The 27,671-nt window shown below is 37.5% G+C and overlaps 1 protein-coding gene across 4 annotated transcripts in view; it reads right to left on the reverse strand.

The window, feature by feature from the left end:
* The window catches only part of LOC109051102 (fibroblast growth factor 12), a 213,513-nt gene that overhangs the window by 21,490 nt on the left and 164,352 nt on the right, over positions 1 to 27,671 (reverse strand). For all 4 annotated transcript variants that reach the window (XM_042771255.1, XM_042771262.1, XM_042771253.1 and 1 more), the window contains one exon: positions 79 to 277. In XM_042771255.1, coding sequence (XP_042627189.1) covers positions 79 to 277 — 199 coding nt within the window. The remainder of the gene's footprint in view (positions 1 to 78; positions 278 to 27,671) is intronic.

A 27,671-nucleotide genomic window follows, 5' to 3' on the forward strand; every position in this document is an offset into this window, starting at 1 on the left:
TATATATTTTTTTATTTTGGTCACTGAATGCTGTTAACACACTTTTAAAAAAATAAATACATAAATAAATATAATTACCTTCAATGGGTCTTGGTACAAAGTGTGAAGAGGGCTTGGTTTTCTTTACTCGGTTGCCTTTCATGACCTGACCCTCCTTGGTGAGGCCCAGGAACCAGGCTCGACCCGACTCCTGTTGACGGTACATGGTGGATGAGTAGATCACGTAGTAGTTCTCAAACACAGACTCCTTGAATTTACATTCAGGTGTGAACATCTCCTAAGGATAAAACAAACAAACAAACAAACAAAAAAACACTTGTGAATGAACTTATCTCATGATGGGCGGGAAAAGGAAAAAATAGAGGTCAAACAGTCCTGTTAGGGAGTCCCCAGGGAGGCTGCCAGGATTTGTTTATGTGGCTTGAAGGACTATGAAAAGTATGCGATTTTATATGTCTGTGTACAAAACAGTCACCAATCTGTGAGGGTTAGAGAGAGGCAGCAGGAGTTAGCATCTCTTATCTGCATCAGGTGACATACTGTCATGTAGCAGACGCTATCTTGCTAGGGATGCTACAAAGGTTAATGTGGCTTGGAGGACTCTAGCCAAAACTGATTAACTTTATACCTCACCCTGACCTCAATGCACAGACTGTCCCTGCACCTGGCCACAAGAAGACTATAATTTTAAGTGCAGTCTGACCTTTGAGTCCTAAAGAAAAGAGAAAAGAGTCTGAAATAAGAACCTGCATCAATGGTGACATGATGGTTTTTACAATAATCTTGCTGTAGGTTTTTGCAGTTTATTTACATATTCCTTATTTAAATAATATACAGTAATATAAAAAGTACAAATAATTTCAGCTTGTTAGACTGCTAATTTAGCTGAAAATCAGAATCAGAACAGCAGTTAGAAAAAAAAATAGATAAGAATGGGTAATAAATAGTGGTTATTTTTCTGGTACACCCTATCAGATGTGACATTTAGACTAGGTAACAAATTAGAATCCAGTTCAATTCAATCCAATTCAAATTTGGATTTTTTGCCAGCTGTGTTTTTCCTTTTTGTCTGTTTGTGTTTGTGAGTTGGTGTATCCCGGGGTGTGGATATGCACTATGGATATCTGTGGCTGATTGCTGAATGTGAATCACCTGCTGCCAATCAACTTATCTGCCTCCAGTATTTAAACTCTGGGTCTGCAGTCATTTTCTGCCAGATTGTTCAGTCTGCTTATGTGACCTCACTCCACCTGCATTCATCCTGCATTCTGCCTGCTATGCCTGTTCAACAAACCATTCTCTCTGCTCTACCAACATACTGTATCTGGCCTGTTTGGTTTCCAGTGCACATCATCTAATAATCTTCAACAGCAAAGGAGAGAAGGATTGTGTTGCTTGACTTTTGGGAATATACTAATTTTATTTGCATTTTTATGTCTGTGTTCTGCTTTTGGGTCCAAAACTGGGTTTGGTTACGACACAAACTCTAACAGAATTGTTTATCTAACCCTTGTGCTGTGATGAAAACCCTTTTAATGCCAAAGGTTTTCCTGGTCAAAAATCAGCCTTTTAAAAATTGCCTGTTAGTCACTTGTTATGCTATATTATTACCAAATATTGGATTCAGTTGCTTTGTCAACTTGTTTTTTTTTTTTTTTTTTTTTTTTTTTGTTTTGTTTTTTTAATTACTACAGGTTTTGCATTTCTTTTTGGAACTGATAGGACTCTGAGCTTATACACCTCAGTTTTTGAGTGAAAAAAACGTTTTTGAATTTTTTTTCTATATTTAAACATAAAAAAGATTTACTGTATATCACACTAGTGTGCTTTGATGTTTAACCAGGAAGTTAGTTCTATAATGCTCTTATTTTGTACAAAATGGAACAAAGTCACACTTGTGGTGTTCTTGGCCCAAAAGCTCCCAGTCTACGAAAACAAGCTTATAAATCTTATGCAATATTACCACCAAATATTAAGCACAATCTTTTTGTCAACTTGTTTTCTTTCAATTAGGACAAGTTTTGTATTTAATTTTTAAAAATTGATTGACTGTAGGCCTCATTGAGGCTAGTGTAAAAAACAGTGCAATGTTTTCATATTTTCTTTAATATTGACAAAATTATACACTTTTTTTCTCTCATTCAAAAACTGAGGAGCAAAACTGAGAAGAGATTAATGAATTATCCTTTCTTAATTTTTTTCTTAAACAAATTAGTAAGATAAACAGAATAAATAAGATAAATGCAGATAGATGTATTGTATGTACACTTTACTCTATATAAGCATTTCATTCAGTCAGCAGCTTTCTCAACTCTGAGATGCCTCTGCTACGACCATGGCTCCTCCTGTCTCTGTCTCTTCTCTGGTTTATCCCGCCTTTGACTCCTCCCTGGTCCCATTTGACCTGTGTCCCTGCTCTACGTCTTCCTACACAGCCCCTGCCCTCCCTTCTCAGTTGGAGTATGGTTGAGGTGTGAGGACTCATTTAATTTTGTTAATTTAAGCTCTACATTTGGTTCTGTCCCTCGATTTGTCATCACATTTTACGCAGTTGTTCTGTTTCCTGAGAGTCTTTTGTGCATTTTGTTTTGAGTTTCCTATGTAACAAAAACCTTCACCTGTGAATAGATCTAACACCTTTTATTCAATTTTTGCAGCCAAGTTGTGACACCTACATCATACTCTTTGGTTCCCTTATGCATTAATGCACTCTTCAAAAATCACCTCATGCTTCTAACCACAGGTCAAGAGCTGTAGTTCCAACAACACAAGTTTGAGATTCTGTTTGCAATGTTCGTTGAAACTATGATTTTTGGAAACAACAGATCTGTGTAATATGTTATGACAGGAAACACTAACAGTTAATCTGTTAGTAAAAAAAAAAAAAAAAAAAAACATATACATAAACCCAAATAGGAAATAAAACAGTTAATATTGTGTCATATTCTGTGTCCTAAACTCCAGAAACATTGGTGTCTCATATTGCAGTCAATGCAATTTGGGAAAGAAATCAATTAAATCTGTATTTGGGTGTGGGTGAAAATATAAAGATGTAACCCCCTTTGTAATCTTTAACATTTTCATAAGTAACTGTAATTTAATTACACATTTTTTTTTCAGTTTACAGTTACATTTATTTAGTAATTAAATTATGTAACTGTTACATGTAACTAGTTACTCCCCAACACTGGTTGTTACCAACGGAACATGAAAACATGGTTGGCTGAAAATTAATGGACATGCTCTCCAGGTATTATAGACCACTTTAATCCGAATTCAGCAGTTGAATGCATTTACTAAAATCAAAACTCATTTTAATCTTCAGCAGAGTTAAGAAGTGTAAAACAAACAGTCAAATGAGGCCAACAAGGACCAATAAGGCAAAAAATCAGACAAATCTTAAAACAGAATGAAGCAGCAAGCAGTTAAAATGAGTGAGAATGGGGAAAAATACCCTGAATAAATGAACTGCAAACACTGTAGAAAACAGACATTTAAATAACCAAAGGGCAGAGATGTTAAGTTTGCGAATGACTAAAAACATAGAGAAAATGCCTAATGGCCTGATAAATGTGAGACCATAATGCTGTACAAAGATGTTGTGAGAAAGGCAGAACACATCAGGTGTAAAAGAATATAAAGGAAGATTCAAGTCTAGATTAAGACATCTGCTTAAACTAGATGAATTCTTTATTCTTGAGTTTTATCTGAGAGGTCATTACTATTCAAAGGATAAGGTCAGCAGCATCTAGACAGCTCCCTCATTCACATTGGGAGTCTGGAAAGGACACAGATCCATCTCAGTAAGTGAAGGAAAAGTAAATGACAGCATTTAATGCAGAGCCGATCCTCCCTATACATAAGGTATGCAGGTTGATAGGGTCCCCAAAACACAAGTGGCCCCCTCGCTCTAAACAATTATTTAATTTTATTTTTATTTTTTAATTTTGGCCAGTGGTTATGAAAACAAGAATGTTCATTTTCCTTAATGCGGTGCACTGTTGCTCTTTCTATCAGGATTCGTACAAGGTGTACAAGTACTTGAATTTGATTTTTTCAAATTTAAGTCCTGGAAAGCCCTTGAAAACTGCCATATTTATGAAAAGGTACTTGAAAAGTATTTGAATGTTAAAAAAAGTATATATGAAATTAGTATTGATTTTTGTTTTCAATAAAAATTATATTTTCTCCCAAAATTAACCATGCAGTGCGTCTGATATAAATACAGAGCCGTTTCACCTGGCTTCCGGGAGAGCACAAGATTTTGCGATATTACTCCTGGAGGTGAAATGCAGTCTCGTGATATCATTAAAAAGTTGATTTTGTGGTAAAACTTTTGACATTTTATTGTTCGGTCTTTTATTGCATGTGCTGTTTGTTTAGGTTTCATTTGGGAACACGTATAAAGTCTGAAACACTTTGTTTTGCACTGTTATCACTTATAAGCGTGGAGCGTCTCCATCTCAGCAGCTCGGTCCACAAACTCACTGTGAGTTTGGGCTGCTTAAAATTCATCTGGGAAAACAGTGTGCGTTATCTCACTAAATTTATAACGTTAATCATTTATAAAAATATTTAAACACAGGATAACACATCAACATATTTCTATTATGTGATTTGTTGTAGGAAGAGTGGGGACAGTTGCAACGTGTGGCAGTTGCAACATTGCTGATTTATCCAATCAGGAATGAGCTGCAGTCATGACACTCCTACTGCACATGCTCAGTATGCCCCTCCTTCTTTCTGGAAGTTAACAGCCACATGTGAAACTACCTTATGGGAGAACTGAAATTCAAGGTAAAAAAGTGACATTTAAAAACATGAGATGCAGTGGGATGGGGGGAAAACCCGCCATAAAGTCTCGATATATGTTTTACTTGCATTAATTTTACATGGCTTTTTAAACATGCTCTCTTGTACAATACGATGCAATGGTGATAGATGTCTCTTTAGAAAATGAGTTATATGTGTTCTGTCCCAGGTGAAAAAGAAATTTATTTTAAATTGTGCTTTTTCCGACACACTTACTATATTTAAATTATACTATACTAAGTGAATATTAAATGTATTATTTTGAAACAATGTTAAGTATATTAAGTGTATTTCAAGATATGTTTAAGTTCGATTTTAATCTACTTGTAATATATTTAATATATTGAAATTGTGTTAAATTGGAACCACTTTAAGTATATTTAGTGCAATTTAAGTGTATTTCTTAAAATACATTTAAAATGTCCTTTCAATACAAACCCGATTCCAAAAAAGTTGGACACTGTACAAATTGTGAGTAAAAAGGGAATGGAATAATTTATAAATCTCACAATAGAATATAAATAACATATCAAATGTTAAACGTGAGACATTTTGAAATGTCATGCCAAATATTGGCTCATTTTGGATTTCATGAGAGCTACACATTCCAAAAAAGTTGGGACAGGTAGCAATAAGAGGCCGGAAAAGTTAAATGTACTGTACATATAAGGAACAGCTGGAGGACCAATTTGCAACTTATTAGGTCAATTGGCAACATGATTGGGTATAAAAAGAGCCTCTCAGAGTGGCAGTGTCTCTCAGAAGTCAAAATGGGCAGAGGATCACCAATACCCCCAATGCTGTGGTGAAAAATAGTGGAGCAATATCAGAAAGGAGTTTCTCAGAGAAAAATTGCAAAGAGTTTGGAGTTATCATCATCTACAGTACATAATATCATCCAAAGATTCAGAGAATCTGGAACAATCTCTGTGCGTAAGGGTCAAGGCCGGAAAACCATACTGGATGCACGTGATCTTCGGGCCCTGCATCACATACAGGAATGCTACTGTAATGGAAATCACAACATGGGCTCAGGAATTCTTCCAGAAAACATTGTCGGTGAACACAATCCACTGTGCCATTCACCGTTGCCGGCTAAAACTCTATAGGTCAAAAAAGAAACCATATCTAAACATGATCCAGAAGCGCAGGCATTTTCTCTGGGCCAAGGCTCATTTAAAATGGACTGTGGCAAAGTGGAAAACTGTTCTGTGGTCAGACGAGTCAAAATTTGAATTTCTTTTTGGAAAACTGGGACGCCATGTCATCCGGACTAAAGAGGACAAGGACAACCCAAGTTTTAATAGCTCTCAGTTCAGAAGCCTGCTTCTATGATGGTATGGGGTTGCATGAGTGCGTGTGGCATGGGCAGCTTATACATCTGGAAAGGCACCATCAATGCTGAAAGGTATATCCAAGTTCTAGAACAACATATGCTCCCATCCAGACGCTGTCTCTTTCAGGGAAGACCTTGCATTTTCCAACATGACAATTCCAGACTACATACTGCATCAATTACTACATCATGGCTGCGTAGAAGAAGGATCCGGGTACTGAAATGGCCAGCCTGCAGTCCAGATCTTTCACCCATTGAAAACATTTGGCGCATCATAAAGAGGAAGATGCAACAAAGAAGACCTAAGACAGTTGAGCAACTAGAAGCCTGTATTAGACAAGAATGGGACAACATTCCTATTCCTAAACTTGAGTAACTTGTCTCCTCTGTCCCCAGACGTTTGCAGACTGTTATAAAAAGAAGAGGGGATGCCACACAGTGGTAAACATGGCCTTGTCCCAACTTTTTTGAGGTGTGTTGATGCCATGAAATTTAAAATCAACTTATTTTTCCCTTATAATGATACATTTTCTCAGTTTAAATATTTGATATGTAATCTATGTTGTATTCTGAATAAAATATTGAAATTTGAAACTTCCACATCATTGCATTCTGTTTTTATTCACAATTTGTACAGTGTCCCAACTTTTTTGGAATCGGGATTGTACTTCATGAACTACAGTTAGAGTATATTTGAAGCATCCTTTTAATGTACTTCAAGTACATTTCAATTGTATTTCAGCTAATTAGAAATGCATTAGCATTACACTACTACAATATTATAAAGCTGCTTTTTTCAGTATATGTACACACGTACACATTTTGATATCTAGAAAACTTTAATGTATTATATATTGTTGTGTACATTACAAATATTCATAAAGTACAATAAAAAAGTACACCAGCATATATACTTTGGTGAAAAACAAAACATACTATTATATGTATTAAAATGCACTTGAAATCCCGTATTGAAATACTGTACTGTAATAATTTGTATTACTACAAACATAAGTACATTTTAATACATTATACAAAAAAACATAATAAATAAAAAAGACTGAAATGCTATGGCAGAACTATCTTATCCATTTGTAGAACATTTCAGTTATACCGGTCTTACTAAAAAGTACAGAATTTTACATCAATGAATAAATAAAAATTACAATGCAATTTTCTGAAAATTCATAAAAAATTACTGAAAAACAAAGTGCAGAAGTGAATAGCTGTGTGTGTACAAAGACTGAAGATGATAATGTTCAAGCAACAGAATGGGGGGGTGGAGGAGGTTTTGGAGGTGGACAAGGAAATGGTGTAGGCAAAAGTTCAGGGATGGCAGGATGTGGCAAAGGGATGGTGATGGGAGGATGACGATGATGCCCTGGCAGCTTAGATGGTGTTTGGCACATGGCACAGACCCAGAGCATCCCAGTGCTGACAAAACATGGCAGAATTGAGGGAGGGAGGACCCAAGATGTAGATGGTGTGGCGGGCAACCGATGGAGACAGAGTTGGTGGATCTGAAGGCACAGACGGAGGGCCGATGGAGCTGAGCGTCGTTGCAGGTTCCGGAGACCTGGGCACAGCCTAGTTGTCCTGACTCCTGGCATACAATATTTTGCACAAGAGCCTTGCAGCTTTAGAAAAAAAACAAAACAGAAACAAAATTAAATAACAGATTTTTACATGAATGAATGAAAGCAAGCAAGCACAAAGTAGCCAGCTGGAACGGACACATTGCTAATGTTTTTCTTCCAAGATTGACCGAATCACCCTCCATTAGTACTGATTAAAAAAACTCTATAACAGAGGTGATACGACATTAAAATATACTTACTATTCCTTTTGCTTGTTTTTGCACTCAGATTTCAGTTTGTCTTCTATAGCAGCTGATCTGAAAAACAACAAATGGTAATATTTCAGACACACACTCACACACCCACAAAAGCAAATGATGATTGATGATTTGTTTTCTTTTTAAGAATGACAGTACACTGAGTACAATGTACTGGTCGGTAATATAGTCAAACACCTTCCCAGCCTCAGCAGTTTCAGATGTACTGTATGCTCTCTTATTAGCAACCCTTCTTACTATTTTATCTTTGTTCTTGTCTGTAATAAGAAATATATATTAGAAAATAAAGGTGGTATGGTTGTATATATAAAACATATATAAAATATAAACACCAGTCAACGAACACTACCACAGTTGGCTAATCAGCTCAAGACAAAGTAATTGTATGGTCATAAACATGGTTTTTCAAAGATCATTAACCTCATTACAATGAAGCCAAATTGTTCAGGAAATCAGAAATAAATACACAACTTCATTTTGTAAATAAAAGAATGTTAATGTTGTACATGTTATAATGACTCATTTTATTTCATTTTATTTTTTCTGCCAATACATGTATCAAAAACATGACTAGCATGGAGGACTAAACCTGCAGAAATTAAAAATAAGTAAATGAATATATAGATAAATAAATGTAATAAAAGGAAAATAAATAAATAAATGATGAGATAAAAACAAAAATAGTTCATTTGTAATAAAATTGAATCCTGAATTTATATTTTAAATTAGCCCTACTTTTTCCTTTATGTATTTATTTTACATTTATTTTTATTCTTTTTAACTTTTACTTTCATTTATTTTTATATTTAATTAATTTATTTTAAATGTGTTCATTCATGCATTTATTTATTATATGTATTTATTTAATCCCACATGTATTTATTTCCAGATTTATATATTCATTTATTTCTTTTTACTTTTCCGTGTGCAACATGGAAATGAGGGAGGCAGTCCTTGTGGGGCGCCGGTGAATCATTGGTTGAGAGCTCACACAGAAGCATCAGATTAAACCGATTAAACTAATAATAGAGATTGGAGTTTGCCAGTGTGGTGTGCCAGATCAACTGGAGAGATCCAATATATTTTCACAGATTCACATTATTATTTCTAATTATTATATAGTGACTGAATTCAGTTACTTATAGTTAGGCCTACATCATTAAGCCCGGAACCATCAATATCGTCAATGAGTTTGTAGGTTGATGACGCTACTAGACCATAGCCTGTATAAAAACAATACTAGACACACTCGGTGGAGGTTTCTAAGGCTTGTCTTCATTTTGTAATCACAGAGAAAATACTCCCAAAAGCATTGTGAGCATAAGTTTATCAAAACCAGTTGCACTAAATATTTCTACAGTCTACTCAGGCTCACGATGCTTTTTGGAAACGCGACCCACTGGCATAAAGTGGGTTTTGCACTAGACGCTCGATATTTGCAAGTTTAGGGACCATCTCTGGGTTACACAAGACATTGGTATATGCGTATATTTTTTATATTTATAAAATAAACTCAAATTATACGTAAATATTACTGAATATACCTAACTCGTAGATGAACACTTTACAGTTGGTTTTGTGACTGTAAGCTATTTTCTTAAAATGGTATTGGAATTAGAAACGTGTATACTAATGTCGTATTTAACTTTACAGATGGTCCCTGAATTTGCAAATACCGAGCGTCTCACATCAAGCCAACTTTATGCTAGTGGGTCGCATTTCCAAAAAGCATTGTGACCCTGAGTAGACCCTAGAAGCCTTAGGTTTAACTGGTTTACGATAAACTTATGCTCACAATGCTTTTGGGAATGAAGGTTTTCTCTGTGATTACAAAATGAACACGCCGTAGAAACCTCCACCGGGTGTGTCTAGAAGTGTCATCAACTTAGACCATCGACGATATTGATGGTTCCGGGCTAAATGATGTAACTATGATGATAAGTAACTGAATCAAGTCGCTATTAAATAATTCAACATAATAAATTGCAATCTGTGAAAATATATTGGATCTCTCCAGTTGATCTGGCACATCCATAGACAGTAAAAGAAATGGACACAGCGACCCCATTGGATTCAACGGAGACAAGTGAAGTCACTTTAATGCACGCACTTCCTGGGGTTCGAGTGTACTGCGCAGACTCAAACTGAGCTTGATGACGTAGATGTGACGTGAGCAACCTGTCTGACAATTGTAAGTCTTCTAATAGCTGTGCCAAAAGAAATCTGAATCACCCACCGAATCTTGCAGAGACGGCGAGCGTGAACAGGAGCAAATTTTGGTAAGTATTCTAATTAATTATTTTGTCATTTTGCATAATCACAATCCCCCGATTGCCTCATAGACAGTAAAAGATTGCCTGTGAGCTTCTCCTCCTGTCCATACGGTAATTTCTCTACTGTGCGACAGAGAGTAGCAGGTTATGACGCAATCGTTAGCCTATTTTTACAAAAACTGCTTCTACGGGGCCATAACGTAAGATACAAGGTAATGGAGCCTTTTTTACATTTTCGTGTTTCTTTAGAAATAATTAATGGACAAACTGAGTCTTTAAACGCCTCAGATGTAAAGTTATTCGCTGTCAAAGTGACGCCAAAATGAATGGGAGTCAATGGAACGCTAACAGCAGGTGGGGGTCCGCTAATCAATGGCGGTGCCCGGGTAAGCTTCAATAAAATACGAAACCATGCCCCCCAGGGCACATCCCACTCTCAAACTCCGATCTCTGAAGCTTCTGCGTGAGCTCTAAACCAATGATTCACCGGCGCTCCACATGGACCGCCTCCCTCATTTCCATGTTGCATACAGAAAAGTAAAAGGAAATAAATGAATAAATAAATAAATAAAAATCTGCACATAAATACATCTGGGAATAAATAAATACATATAAAAATAAATAAATGCATGAATAAATACATTTCAAAATAAATAAATTAAATATAAAAATGAATGAAAGTATAAAAAAAAAAAAGTTAAAAAGAATAAAAATAAATGTAAAATAAATACATAAAGGAAAAAAAGTAATTTAAAATATAAATTCAGGATTCAGTTTGATTTAAAATGAACTATTTGTTTTTATCATATCATTTATTTATTTATTTATTTATTTATTTATTTTCCTTTTATTACATTTATTTATTTATCTATATATTTACTTATTTTTAATTTCTGCAGGTTTAGTCCTCCAAACAAAAACACGACTAGCACAGAAAAATAACGTTAATTAAATCTTACCTGAAATCACAGTGAGGTTCCAAAAGCCAGACGCCATACACGCTTGCAGAAGCTCGTAAAAATAAGCACATACCGCTATATTTTCTAATTAATTTCATAGTTCCCTCAAAACAATTTGAATTTTGTCATCACTCACCCTTAAGATGCTCCAAACTGTCTAAGACTTTCATTCATCTTCGAAAGAAAAGCTGAGATAACATAATTAAATCCCACACATTAAAGCCCAAACGATGAAAAAAAAAAAAAAAAAACATTGCCAAAGAAATCCATATGAATTAAGTGGTTTCCTCCAAGTGCTCTAAAGAGACATGATTGGCGATCGCTCTATATAATACTGTTTAAACTTAGACTTATATTCACATTCAAGAGACATTTGCATGCACATCATATTTTATATACGAAGCTCTCTGGTGGAAGCTCATTATCATACAAACCAATCAGAGCCGGTTAATGGCTCTGGAACCAATCAGGTTTAGTCAGGTAAACGCAAGTTTTTATTTATTTATTTATTTTCATATATGATGTTGAAATATTTGTGGGAATTTCAGAAATATATATTAGAAAATAAAGGCATCAAGCTTGAACAAATTTATAAACACCTAGCTTATTACAATTAATGTATCATGTAATGAATAACAGCTTAATCAACCAAAGTAGCATAACCTTTTAAGTAAAACTGAACAACATATTAAACAACATGCTTAATAATAGTTGACAAACGTTTGTACATTGTAAATGTTAAAAATGTTTTTCAAAATATTGTACTTTCAAATATTAAAATTATAAATACATAAATATTTAAAATACAACCATGTGTAGGCCTACTGCAATATAAAGTACATTAAAAGTGTAATCATTTTGTTATGTTCTTACACAAATAAAATATACTTTAGTATATAAGTAAGGGTAACATAAGTATGTTTCTGTAAATACACTAAAAAGTCACTAAAAGTATGCTTGTGTTTAGTATACAGTATTCCTTAAAAGTGTAAAAATCTATTTATTAACATAGTATTTCTACTATACTTTTTATAAATATACTAATGTGTTTAGCATATTTTGTTAAAAGTGTAACTAAGTATATATTACCACAGTATTTCTAGTATACTTTTTATAAATACATTAAAAGTATGCTTCTGTTTAGCATATTTCTTAGAAGTATAAACTAAGCATATATTTAATACAAAAGTACTTCTAGTATACTTTTAGAAATATATTAACATGCAATTCAATATATTTTTAATACAATTCAAATAAACATGTTGGGAATACAAATGTATTATACTACTTGAATTTCAAGTATATTTTTAATACATTTAATAGTACATCTTTTACACCTGGGGTGTGAACGGCTTGCTTTCAGTTTTGATGTAAACAAGATCTTCGCATTGATGTTCTGTTTTTCTGCAATATTTCTAATGAAAAAAGCAGCAGCGCCATATCTAGTGGCTTCAGCTGGATAGTCTAACAAAAACATGATAATGCATAGCGTGTAAGGCGGAAGCAGCTTCCCCGCAAGACATATAGGCACTGCCGGAAGGAAGGAAACACTGGGTCTCCCCGCCAGCAGGAGGCAGACTTAGGACACAATTGCCTCGCTACCGTCTGCTCCACTGGGGGAATCACCGAATACCCCTTCGCTGCACCGCCATCGAGGGTGGTGAGGGAGGAGGAGCCCACCGACCAGTTTCTGGCAGTAAAAGATGCCATCCATGACCTGGTGAGCTCGTCATGCACTTCCGGGAAGAAAGGCACGTGGGGCGCTGAGAACCAGCGCGAGCCACCTCGAGAAACCAATCATCCAGCCTTAAGGGCTTGGGACGCGGTGGAGATTTCCACTCGAGCCCTACCCTCTTGGTGGCCCGGGAAAGCATAGCTGTCATCTCCGGATCCAATTCAGGCTTTGCGACCATCCTGGAGGGCGGCAGCGCGGCCAAATCGGACAGCTCTCCCTCCGATGCTGAGATCGACATCTGGTCGGGGGGAGGCCCGCTGGATACCGCTGGTATGCTCTTTGAAGAGGGCCCAGCGCATTCTGTGGGTTGCTCCACTTGGATCGGAGGCGCAAGAGGAGTGATGGTCCCCAGAGGGTTGGTTCCCTGTGGGGTTTGCCACCACTGTAATCCTCAAACCACCCGTGCTACTGCTGGAAGTTGTTCTCGTCTGTCGGCTGCCAGAACGGGCCCCAGATTGCGGCAACGGGACTCCGCCCCCTTAAGGTAGCGCAGCCTGGTTCACAGCTCCGAGATGGTCATCTTCCCGCAGTGAGAACATGACTCATCCACGAAGGCCACCTCAGTGTGCTTGATGCCCAGACATGTGAGACAGTGATTGTGACCATCACCCAATGCCAGTTAACGACCGCACCCAGAAACGCACGGGTGAAACGGCATCCTTATAAGGACGATCCGTCGTCTTTACAAAGACGCACTCATGAAGCTCTTTTAGAGAAATTTGCTCTTTTAGTGCTGAGGCGCACAGGGGAATTGGCCGCTTGCAACACGATAGGGGGTAGTGCAGCCTGAAGTGCGCAACCCACTCGACTCGGGAACGACCACTGCTAAAGCGCCATCTCGCCAACACATGAAGCTTCCAAGAGCATGCTGAATTCATAGTTAACAGCAGACACAGTTGAGCAGAACAATACTTACGCTCGGCTCCAAAGTGAAAAGCTGGTATTATACTCAGGCTGTGATCACTGGCAGTTAGATGCAATAATTGCATGCCAATGTGCTTTGGCTCGTTTAGTTTACACTCGAAGTAGATTGGTCTATCGAACTGATTTCCCAATTTGTCGGTCACCGACGTGACGTCGAGAGATATTTCTATCATTGATAATGGTTTTAAAGTCCACTTTTGGGGACTTGACAATTGAGGAAATTAAATTGTCGCTATTTTCTGTGAAGAGGGAAATCCCCTGGTGTTGACAATCTTTCCGTTAAATTCTACATCCATTTCTGGGACCTAATACAGTCCCCTTTTTTACTTTGCATGTATAACGAATGTATTGCTCAGAGGGAAATGACTTCATCAATGAAACAGGGTATTATTTCCCTTATTCCAAAGCCTGAAAAAATTATTTCTTAATAGACAATTGGCGAACAATTACACTTCTTACAGCTGACTTCAAGATCTTGGCTTTAGTTTATGTTTATAGACTAAAATTTAAACTTAATCAAATTATTGCATAAATGCAATCAGGGTTTGTCAAAGGTAGTCATATTAATTATAATATTATACTTATCTTAGATTTATTGGACTATGCTGACTTTGTGCAATCTAAAGCCATTATACTTTTCTTAGACTTTTACAAGGCCTTCAACACCATTGACCATGGATTTTTTCTGCAATCTCTCAAATTTATTGGTTTTGGGGATTTGTTTGTTTGACCTTGTAATTGAAATGTTTTATAAAGGAATTACCAGTTATGTTATAATTAATATGTTTACTTCCCAAAGATTTTTTATAAGACGTGGTGTCAGACAGGGCTGCTCAATTTCCCCTTTTTTATTTATTTTGGTTACTGAGTTATCATCAAGTATTATGCATAATCATAACTTGAATCATATCTCGCTGGCGCCAATACAGGATGGCCGCCTCCGTTACGTGCTCTGTTGTTGTTTTTGTTAGTTTGTCCTGTCTTTAGTTATATTCCTGCAATCAGTTTCACCAGGGATGAATTGCTGGACATTTGGCACCACACATCTCCCGATATATTACCGGTTTTCAACTATTCTGATGTTTTGCTGGACATTTTCGTCGGTGGAGCAGCTGCGATGATCATGTCTTTCAATACGCGAAGATGATGAAAGAGAGCTGACGCGTTCATGAAACTCAAAAAACGAGGATTTCGAACGCCATTGCCTGGCATCCATCTGGCAAATCTCCGCTCTCTACCCAACAAAACGGACAAACTCCTTCTGCTCTCCCGGACAAAAAAGGATTTCTCACACTCTGCTGCTCTGTGTTTCACGGAAACTTCGCTAAACGATGCCATTCCAGACAGCGCGCTCCATCTGCCGGGCTTTCAGCTGTTCAGAGAGGACCGCGACACAGAATCAACGGGGAAATCACGCAGCGGCGGGACATACCTTTACATCAACAAAAGGTGGTGTACAGATGTAACTGTGTTACAGAAGATGTGTTGTTCAGATCTCGAAACACTCTTCATTAACTGCAAGCCGTTCTATTCGCCGCAGGAGTTTCACTCGTTCATCACTCGAAAATCATTGTTATTTGTGAACGTAGGCGTTTGAGGAAGGCTTTAAGACCAAGCGGAATCCTCCATCAGCTGCTCCCGCTTCACAGCAAGTGCGAGCTCTAACTGACCCAGCTTCACCGTCCACGGTTTGATTTTACAAAATCAGTTTGAGGTGAATACAACTCAATGATCATGAGCCCAACTTTTAGCAAGGTGGGAAAACATTCAGTCTTACTGAAGAAAGACGTATTTCATTGAGCTTATGGTGTTAAATAGAGAGTAAAAAACAAAAACAAACCGTAGGCTATTCTTAAACTTGGAGCTTGGAAGCAACCTACACTCTCAGTGTTCTTTCATTGAAAAGTATGCATTTTATTTATTCACAGGCTATATGGTTGAAATAATATTTTAGTTGAAAAGTTCAAGTGCCATTGTTTAAAAAAAATGCATCATAGAAATGTTTCATTGACCTTCAGTTGTTATGCTTTAAAATCCAATGGACAGACATAGGCCTATATTATTGTACAATATTTGGATCGTCCCTTATTTTCTTAAAGAGTAAATACTTATTTTCTTCAAGAATAAACATTATAAATAAAGAATAAAAGAAAGAACCTCTATTAGCCCTTATTTTCCATTTCTGAAGTTAATTTGCAACTCTAATGATGATGTGACTCCCCTGACAGTGGCACGTTCCTAGAAAAAATAAAATAAAACCTTGTTAGAGCTATGTGAGTGATTAATTGTTTTAAAAAAGAAAAAAAAAAGTGTCTGCTTGGTTTCCGAAATGGAAAACGAATACAGCTAGTAAAAAATGATATGATGAAAAAGTCATGATAACATATTATTAATTCATATAAATAATTTAAGCAATTAAAACCTTTTTTTTAAATACCATATTCAACTTGAATTTCAATTCTATTAAACTGACTTTAAAATCTCAGGGAGTATATAAGTTGAAACGGTAAAATGTCACAGTGCATGTTAAATAGTCTAAATGAACCTGTATCTTATAGTATCTGAAGACCTTGATTGCATGTTAGCATAAAACTAAAAATATATTTTGACTTTTTTTAATGAACAATTCCTGTATATAATATGTGACAGCAACCTTTATATCAAACATTTTGAAATCGTCCACAGCTCAGCATCGCGGGAGGCAGCTTGAGCGCGCGGAGTGAATGTGATGCACAAGTAATTTTTTGTTGAAAAGTGATGGTCTTCATCCCTCCTTGGGTGGTGCCGCTCTTCTCTCTATAAATATGGCACATAGTCTTAGAGTTTTTACTTGACTAACTGGGGCCCAGGTCAGGAAGCAGACAGACTGGCTAAACCGACTGTCCGCTAGCCGCCTCATGTCACAGAAGTCAGTTAATTCTCAGCATATAGAGACTCTTTCACCTAGATATCACACTATAGAGGCTGTCTGTTCCCCGAACTAGAAAATACAAAAAACGTCCAAACCAATTTAAGAGCAACAATTTAATTGAGGTTAAACAAATAAAAAACAGATACAATATGGATAAACAAATGATAAAGCTTGGCTTATTGAATATCAGGTCCTTTCTACGAAAACACTTTCTGTAAATGATATGGGCCAGTAGCACCGAGGCCAGAATAGCGCAGCGTTTCCACCGTCGGGCCAGAAGCTCTGCTGCGCATTACTAAAACCCGCCCTTTACACGCCTCTCGGGAACAACGTCATGCAACCCCATCGTTTCACCAACAAAGAGAAGTTGTCAGAAAACTAAGAAATAAATCACTGGAACATGCGCGATCACAAAACGAACACGATAACAGCGGCCTTTTGTTTGCATGCTTTGTTAAATATTCAAATTCAAAAGCATCAATGTAAGTGATACATTGATCATAATGAATCGCTTACGAAAATAGCCTGCTTATTCAGTCGAGACTGTTTCTGTTTATTTGTAGCCACAGTAGCCTATATACGTCACATTTAGAATGAAGGATAATAGCTCTATTTTTATAAAAGCTCCCGAACAAAAATCATTATTATATTTTGATGACATGCTACGTGGAGCTAAACTCTCGAGACGAGACTTATGACAGATAAAATATGTTACTAAATAAATACACAATTGTGATAGAGAATAAGAAGCTGACGTCTGATTTCTCCAAGTGGTTGCATTTACCATTTATTATGGTAACGTTAATGTTTAGCGTGCATAGTCTTTTACATCGCTTATAAATATTTCTGCCTTTATGGTGATTATTATCCACATCGGATCGCGTTATTTCAAACACTCGCTGCTGACTGAAAGTGAGCTTTGAGCTCAGCTTATTTTTAAAAGTTTTTAATGTTGATGTTATAGCTGTTATCTTTCTGAAATGATCCGCGCCGCTGACGTGCTCCAGACACGGAGAAACTCCGCCTTTGTTCATAACCACTCCTCTAGCCCCAGCTGGCCCGCTTTGGCCCAAGGTTCGTCTCGCCAAAAAAAACCCTCCCCTTTCCCCCAGAAAAACCACATAAGACACAATAAAAACCCCCGGAAGTGACAGTGGAAACGCGACTGGCCTTGGCACGCACTAGCACGCCCGCTTTAAGCCCGACAGTGGAAACGCGGCTATTCTCTACTATAGGAGAGGAAGAATTGTATAAACTTGTGAAATCATCTAAACCAACAACATGTATGTTAGACCCTATTCCATCTAAGCTCATAAAAGAGGTGCTTCCAGAAGTCATAGATCCTCTTCTGACTGTTATTAATTCCTCATTGTCATTAGGATATGTCCCTAAAACCTTCAAACTGAAACTTACTATTACTAAGCCACTCATCAAAAAAACACAACTTGACCCCAAAGAACTAGTTAATTACAGACCGATCTCGAATCCCCCTTTTCTGTCCAAGATACTAGAAAAGGTAGTATCCTCATAATTAAATTCCTTCTTAGAGAAAAATGGTTTCTGTGAGGATTTCCAGTCAGGATTTAGACCGTATCATAGTACCGAGACTGCTATCCTTAGAGTTACAAATGACCTGCTCTTATCATCTGTTCGTGGTTATATTTTTCTATTAGTGCTATTGGATCTTAGTGCTGCGTTTGACACAATTGACCACAACATTCTTTTGCATAGACTAGAAAACTTTGTTGGTATTAATGGAAGTGCATTAGCATGGTTTAAATCATACTTATATGACAGCCATCAGTTCGTAGCAGTGAATGAAGAGGTATCATATCGATCACAAGTGCAGTATGGAGTACCTCAAGGCTCAGTACTATGGACGTTACTCTTCACGCTTTACATGTTACCCTTGGGAGATATCATCAGGAAACACGGTGTTAGCTTTCACTGTTATGCTGATGATACTCAGCTCTATATTTCTTCGCGGCCTGGCGAAACATACCAATTTGAAAAACTAACGGAATGCATAGTCGATATAAAAACTGGATGACGAGTAATTTCTTACTGCTAAATTCTGTTAATTATAGGACCTAAAAACTCTGCATGTAATAACCTAGAACGCTGTCAAAGACTTGATGGCTGCTCTGTCAATTTTTCGTCATCAGTTAGGAACCTAGGTTTGCTATTTGATGGCAATCTTTCCTTAGAAAGCCACGTTTCTAGCATTTGTAAAACCACATTTTTCCATCTCAAAAATAAATCTAAATTAAGGCCTATGCTCTCAATGTCAAATGCAGAAATGTTAATCCATGCGTTTATGACCTCAAGGTTAGATTATTGTAATGCTTTATTGGGTGGTTGTTCTGCACGCTTAACCCACTGAAGTCAATTAACGTGTATATGCGTTTTGAGGTATTTTCTCCTGATAACCCCGAAAAGAACTTAAATTACACTTTCAGTTTCGATCGTAGAGATAAGAGCAATACATCAATCGAATCTGTAAAGGGTCTACTTTTTTTGTATACAGACATAATAACAACAAAACTTTGTGCACTTATAAAATAAAGATAACAAACAAGGAGTGTTGTCTGCAGCCTTTGTCTGCACTGATCTTCATTTACAAACGCGTCATTAAAATGAACTGCAACTCAGTGAATACTCAACACAGAGACATGAGAGAGATATCTATAGAAAGCCTGACATGTCTACTTTTAGTGCACACACACAGCAGTGAGAAGTGAACACACTGTGAACACACACCCGGAGCAGTGGGCAGCTATATATCCAGCGCCCGGGGAGCAACTGGGGGTTCAGTGCCTTGCTCAAGGGCACTTCAGCCATGGTTATTGAGGGTGGAAGAGAGCGCTGTTCATTCACTCCCTCCCACCCACAACTCCTGCCAGCACCGAGACTCGAACCTGCGACCTTCTGGTTACAAGTCCAAATCTCTAACCGTTAGGCCACAGCTGCCCCTGGGCAGTAATCCATATGAAAACAATGCGATGTCCGTTTTTCACGTCTCCCTTCATTATCTTCTAATGCGACCACGCCCCCGCGCCGAGCGCGCTATTGAGATTCTAATGTTTTACTGAAGCACGCGGCTTGAATACGCCCACACAACAGAAGACAACGCAGCGAGATTGTTCTTCAAGTTTTTTTTTTTTACTGTTTGCTTCGCGATGAGAGGAATAAGACATAATTCACCCCAAAAAGATGTGATGTGGTTGAGGATTTGAGATTTGGATTTCCTCAGAAAAAAAATAATGAAACACTTTATTCAGCAGAGATCATAAACATGAGTAAGTCTCTTTTTATTTATTATACTTGTACTAGTTTTCACATAACGTGTAAACATTTTACTAGTTAGACTTTTTCCAAAGAATTTTTCCAAACTATAATTCCTGACTAAATGTATAATCAAGTGAAATATTTTGAAGTTTCAATAACAATATACACTACTATACCATTCAAAAGCTTGATGTAAATAATATAAATGTACCAATAAATGTAACTGTAACAAATGTAACAAACAATGCTGTTCTTTCAATTTATCCCCCCTTAAAAACCTGAAAAAAATATTCTCAGCTCTTTTCAACATTAATAATAATAATAATAATGATGATGATAATAATAACAATAAATGTTTTTTTTTTTTTTTTGTAGAAAATAAGATTGTTAAAAGGATTTCTGAAGGATTGTGTGACTGGAGTAATGATGCAAAACATTCAGTTTGAAAGTCAGCTTTGATTGTTCCTAATAAACTGTTTAACTGCACTAACAAGTGAATATTAAATTATGTTGTGGGATAATTAAATATATTCTAAATAAACTACAAACATAAAATTATATACATGTATTTTGTCCTCACATTCTTTCTTTTAACTCATCCCTCTCAGTGGCACAGCTGACTGAAAGGCTCATTATGCAGCTCATTATGCAGGCCTTTGTCTTCTCAGGTGTGAATTCATGATAGTTGACGCCTACTCGCATATGACTTTTACCAACAAAAAATGTCTTAGAAAATTTAAATCAATATATTGTTTTCTGTAAGTGAGTAAACAAGGTGATTTTCACATAATTTAGAAAGAAAAATTCTAGGCTACAAGCTCCAGTTCTCAAAAGTCCCGGGAACCAATGTTCTGTATGTGTTTTATTGCCTTAGTCAAGTGATTTAACATTTTTAGTTTTTCACTAACCACGCATAACATTTTTTTTTCTCAAAAACACAATCATGTACATACATGCTGCTCACATATTATTATAGCCCAGTTTGTGCTGATTACAGTGAGATTAGACTTTAGCCATTTGGATATTTATAAGAAACTGAAAAAAGCACAAATGTCAGGGCATAACAAAACTTCTCCAGGCCCCAAAAATTCCCTTAGACTCCAGAGGGTTAATAAACAAACTCCAGCTACTCCAAAATGCAGCAGCTAGAGTTCTTACTAAAACCAGGAAGGATGACCATATTAGCCTGGTTCTGTCAACACTGCATTGGCTCCCTATCAAACATCGTATAGATTTTAAAATCTTGCTTATTTCTTATAAAGCCCTGAATGGTTTAGCACCTCAGTATTTGAACAAGCTCTTGTTACATTATAGTCCTCCACGTCTGCTGTGTTCTCAAAACTCAGGCAATTTGATAATACCTAGAATATCAAAATCAACTGCGGGCGGCAGATCCTTTTCCTATTCAGCGCCTAAACTCTGGAATAACCTACCTAACATTGTTCGGGAGGCAGACACACTCTTGCAGTTTAAATCTAGATTAAAGACCTATCTCTTTAACCTGGCTTACACATAACACACTAATACACTTCTAATATCCAAATCCGTTAAAGTATTTTTAGGCTGCATTAATTCCCGATGTACTTGCTACATCGTTAGAAGAATGGCATCTACGCTAATACTAATTACTACTTCAGTAGTTCCTCTCTTATTCCGAGGTCACCGTAGCCACCAGATCCAGTCTGTATCCAGATCAGAGGGTCACTGCAGCACCTAGAGAGTACCTCTACAGCCCTGAAAGACAGCAGAGACCAGGGCAACTAGATGAACCCCAGATACAGATTCCCTGTAAAGACCTTATATCAGACGACCACCGCGACAAGACCACAGGAAACAGATGATTCTTCTGCACAATCTGACTTTGCTGCAGCCTGGAATTGAACTACTGGTTTCGTCTGGTCAGAGAAGAACTGGCCCCCCGACTGAGCCTGGTTTCTCCCAATGTTTTTTCTCCATTCTGTCACCGATGGGAGTTTTGGTTTCTTGCCGCTGTCGCCTCTGGCTTGCGTAGTTGGGGAAACTTCATTTACAGCGATATTGTTGACTTAATTGCAAATGATTGCACATATACTATTTAAACTAAATTTAGATGAATGACATCACTAAATTCAATGATGAACCACCTTTAACTGTCATTTTGCATTATTGTCACACTATGTTCCTAATTAATGTTGTTCAGTTGCTTTGACACAATCTTTTTTGTATAAAGCGCTATATAAATAAAGGTGACTTGACTTGACTTGACTTAAACTGATGTCACCTCATCCAACAATCATCCAGCAAAAACAGCCTCAGTCAAGTCAACAAAGACGGAAATGTGGCAATTGTGGCTCCCTTCGTCATGCCAAAAGTTCCCCAGACTGCCCAGCTAAAAAAGTGTAGACAGACTGCGGCCAAAAAGTGTAGACATTGTGGTAAGCTCAACCACTTTGCAAGGTGGTGCAGATCAAAGTCCAGTGCGCAGTCTTCACCAGCAGTAATTCATACAGTTGGTCCTCACTCAGTCACTTTCGCTACATGTGGTGTGCAGCTGAAAGACTGTTGCATTCTGCTGCTTCCCGACACTGCAGCTAAAGTGTCATTGCTTAATATGGACACTTATAAGAAATTTTTCTCTGATGTTGAACCATCACCACTGAAGCTCTGTGGTTATGGCCAAGCCAGCATTGCACTGGAGTGGTCAAACTTCCAGTATAATATGGGTGAAAACATTTACCAGAGTTTCCATTTTACATAACTCAGCATGGTGTCCAGCTCAGGTTGTGCACCACTGCAGTCCAACATTGAAGCCATTCTCAACCTTCCAGTGACAACCTCAGCTGGACAGCTTGCAACCTTCCTCGGCATGACTGCTTACTATCTCAGGTTCTTACCTCAGTATTCTGAAATCACTGCTCCCTTATGACAGCTACTCAAACATAACACCCCCTGGGCATAGACAGCGGATTGTGAGCAGGCTATTCAACGACTCAAACACCTTCTCACGTCACCACCAACTCTAGCTCATTTTGATCTCTCGAGCCCCACCCTGGTGACAAGCGACGCATCAGCAGTAGCAGTCGGAGTAGTCCTGTCACAGCTGCATGATGGTATTGAAAGGCCTATTGCTTTTGCTTCACAGGCTCTGAGTACTGCGGAACAGAAATACTCAGTGGGAGAGAGAGAGGCGTTGGTGTGCATTTGGGCATGTGAGCGCTGGCACATGTATTTGTATGGATGATCCTTTACCCTCAGAACAGACCACCAGGCTCTCACTACCCTCATGTCCTCTGCTGGAATGGGCCACAAGTCCCTCAGGCTTCACTGATGGGGAGACAGGTTGAATCAGTACAACTACCAGCTGCTGTTCACTCCTGGTAAAGACAACGTGGTTGCAAATTTCTTGTCACGTTCAGCTGCGGAGTCAACTAGCACAGCCAAGAAACCAGAGTCAGATATAGAGAGTGACCTTGTGCAGTTAGTATATGAGCCCTTACAGGCCGCAGTGTCTCTTGAAGAACTTAAGCGAGAGTCTGCAGCAGATCTACTCTTCGTTACCCTGAGCACCTACATTCTGAACGGCTGGCCAGCTCGGGTAAGTGCTGACCTGACACGTTTCTCCCGAGTCAGGACAGAACTGACATGTTGGGGTGAGTCATGCATTGCACGGGGGCACCGAGCAGTAATTCCTCTGCCCCTTAGGGGGCAGGTGCTGTCAATGGCACACAAAGGTCACGTGGGCATACTTAAACTGAAGCAGAGGTGCTGAGATTTGGTTTGGTGGCCAGGAATTGACAGAGAGCTAGAAGCACTTGTATGTGACTGTGCACCTTGTCTGCTTAGTGGCAAAACAGGTGCTCCAGCACCGCCACCTTTGCAACCTGTTGACTGGCCCACCAAGCATGGGAGCATCTACAGCTGGACATTTGTGGGGAGCTCGCCTTTGTTCCTCAACATCAGCAGTTTCTAGTTGTGTGTATGACCTCCACTCAAAATGGCATTTGTGCACACCTTGCCCAAGATTTCCTATTTAAGTCTGCTCTCTCCCAGACCCTCTTGCATTATCGCGCTACCCAACATGCCACCACTGGTGTGTCCTCTGCCTGTCTCATGCTTGGCAGGAACTAGAATTACCACTGAGTAGGCTGCGCCCATCTCATCAGCTCCCAGTGAATACTTCGATTCGGGCACGGGTTCATGAACATCAGAGCAACATGAGAGCCAGATATGACAGCAAGCATCATGTTCAGCCCACAAAGATAAGAGTACAGGATTGGGTAAGAACCCGTAGGCCACATCGCAGCAATAAATTGAGCTCTTTCCTGCCTGAGCCCCTCCAGGTCAAACGGCAGCTTGGTCCAGTCACTTTTGAGCTAGCTAATGGATCCCACTGGCATGCCAGTTGTCTTCGAAGAGTGCCCACCCCCTCTGTTATGGAGGAAAACCTGAACCACCCTATGGACCCCATTCTGCCGCCACTAAATCTGGATCCTGATGTAGTCACCGACCAGGAAGCGAGAACTGAACGCTGTCAGAGCCCACAATCTGAAGATGCCCCTATGACAACCAGAGCTTGGTAGTAACGGATTACATGTAATCTGGATTACGTAATCAGATTCCAAAACTCAAGTACTTGTAATTAGAGTAAACTACTTTTTAAAATACTCGTAATCAGACTACAGTTATTTTTTTATGGATTACATGATTACATTTTATTTACACAATAGTAATACGTTGTTCACAATTCATTGATTCTCCTAAGTTTCCTTTTCTTAACTTTTATATTTTTTCATAATAAACCTGCCGCTTATATATGTTTGTGATTCTTCGAGTTTTTCTGGCGGAGGGGTGGGGGGGTGTCAGAATCGCTCAGAAGTAATCAGCAACAAGATAATGGAAAATGGAGGGGAATGCAGCCTTTAATCACTGGATGTATAGACATGATTTCATTTTTAAAGAAAGACATGGGGGAAAATGTCACTGCCTACCACGGATTAATTTGCTGTCCAAGTTATTGCTGGGAATTTCATGTTTTTTTAATATATTTTGTAATGTTGATTTTTCTTCATTTTTACTACCTGTTTTGAGATGAAATATTTGACCTAGAAATGATCTTTAATATATATATATATTTATATATATATTAGCAATGTTATTGTTGTGAGTTTCACGTTCACTGAAAAAAAAAATGTGGAGTAGGATTTACTTGAAAAAAGCTTGGAAACAATTCTCACTCAGAAAAGGCTAGTTAATTTACAAAAAAAAATTTACAAGTAAAAACCTACAACATAATTATTAATAGCTTTAAATAGAAATGTTTAAGTTACGTTTACTTGGGAATTCCCAGTAAATTTGATTGCGTCTTTGTTTGTAAATTTTACTTAAATAGTGCTTATCACTGTACATAAGTGTGCTGTTAAATAACAGTAATTTAATGCACTGAAAAAAACCCCAATAAGATTCACTTCATTTTTCTCTCTTTTGCAAGGTTTGCACACATATATTTTAAGTAGGGCTGTCAAATGATTAATCACGATTAATCACATCTAAAATAAAAGTTTTGTTTTCATAATATATGTGTGTATACTGTGTACATTTATTATGTATATATAAACACACACACATGCATGTATATATTTAAGAAGAATATGTTATGTTTATATATTAAATATATTTATATATAATATAAAATATAAGAATATAAATATATAAATGTATATACATGTAAATATTTTCTAAATATATAATTTATGTGTGTGTATTTATATATACATAATAAATATACCCTGTACACATACATATATTATGTAAACAAAACTTTAATTTTGGATGTGATGATTAATCATTTGACAGCCCTAATTTTAAGTAAAACTTAAAGTATTGAATTAAATAAAATCTGTAAGCAAATAGACTTTAGATATAATTATTACACAAATGAACACAGAGACCTTAATACTTGGTACACCAATGACGGTAACAATCAGTGAATAGTGTTTGAGTATAAATTGCTCATTTTGAGTAGAAAATGAACTCCAGATGTCACAAAACAGTAAGTTACTAAACTTAACATCAAAAGCAACCATAAAAAAGTGTAAATACAACTCGAAAACAGTGAAAAATGTAAAATTTTTAATTATTTGTGTCCAAGTGCATGATGGGAAATATGGGATCATAACTTTGATATTTACTTAAAGAATCATTGTAAACATAACAAACAATTCCAAGTAAAATATACTTATAAGTTCCAACCTTAATTTCTACAAGCTTAAATTGAGTACTAACATAGAATTTACTTTATTTTTTTTTTATTCTTGCCTTAACTAAATTATTTAATAGGGCTGGGCGATAAATCGATTTTATCGATTAACTCGAATATGTAGTTTACATCGGTTTGTTTGAATGAAAATCGGTTTTCTTTTTAACATCCACCGACGCTCCACTCAGGGCTCCCGTTGTTCCGATTGGGCTCAACCCTCCTCCGTGCGTTTGCCATAAAGACATGCTGCCGAGCAAAGTATGTTTCTCCGGAGCGCGGAGTAGAGCGGTGTGATTTTGACTGGAGCGAGGCGCGGATTTTTTAAAAGTCAGAGCGTCGTGGTTTTCACTCGCTCCAAGAGCACTCCTCCACTGCTCCATCATGAGTACAATTCATGCCAATGGCCCGTAATATAACTGCATATTTAGCAATAATTCACATGTTAAACATATTTAGCTATAGCTTGATACAGATGAATCTCTCAAATCAGAAGATTATAATGACGGCAATAACCGAGCGGGAAGTTATAGGCTAGTTCTCAAGGAGTTTGTCTTTTCTTTTTTACTGAATATTTCTGGGTTAAAGCATGATTTAAACAGATACAGCACATTCACACGCAATCGCTTTCGCAATAGTGCATTCAAACAAATGTAATCTTACAATACTTCATCTTTATCTGATTTTGAAATCTGTAAGAAATGCATCGATCTGTAGATAAAATAACTGACGAAAATGAACTGCTATTTTCATTACAAACAAAATTTGCACAGCAGAAAGCAGCAATTATACCTTTTAATGCTGACAATGTTATTAGTTTGGCATGTGGTAGGAAAAAAAAGTTTGCACGCAATAGCCTAAGCCACTTTGAAACTCTACTGTTATTTTATTTACTTTTTATTTTAATATAGGCTATGTTATTAACATAACATTTCAAACATACTGAAATACTTTAGCCACGGAGCTTAGGTGGAGTGGTGTTTCTGGTATCAGTGAGCGTGGAGTGATTATTAAATGCTCGGAATGCGAAGGGAAATAGTTGCCGCTCCACTCCACTCACATACTCCGCTACCGAGTGAGAGAGATGTTTTGCCCTACAAAATGAACAAGACACAGCATATCCGCCAAAAAGCAACCTGCAGCAATGCTCATTGCACGGCTCACCAAGCTTTACTTTTGTGGCTCGCATGGCAGTAAGTAATACGATGATATGATCATGCAGTCAATACAGATATTTAATTAAAAAAATAAAAACAAGCAGGGCTGTAACATAACCCATTTAAAAACGCATGCAATGTCTACACCGGGCATGAGTGGTGCGATCCGACAAAAGACAATAGAACCCA

Source organism: Cyprinus carpio, chromosome A2, assembly GCF_018340385.1.
Source record: "Cyprinus carpio isolate SPL01 chromosome A2, ASM1834038v1, whole genome shotgun sequence".
Taxonomy (NCBI): domain Eukaryota; kingdom Metazoa; phylum Chordata; class Actinopteri; order Cypriniformes; family Cyprinidae; genus Cyprinus; species Cyprinus carpio.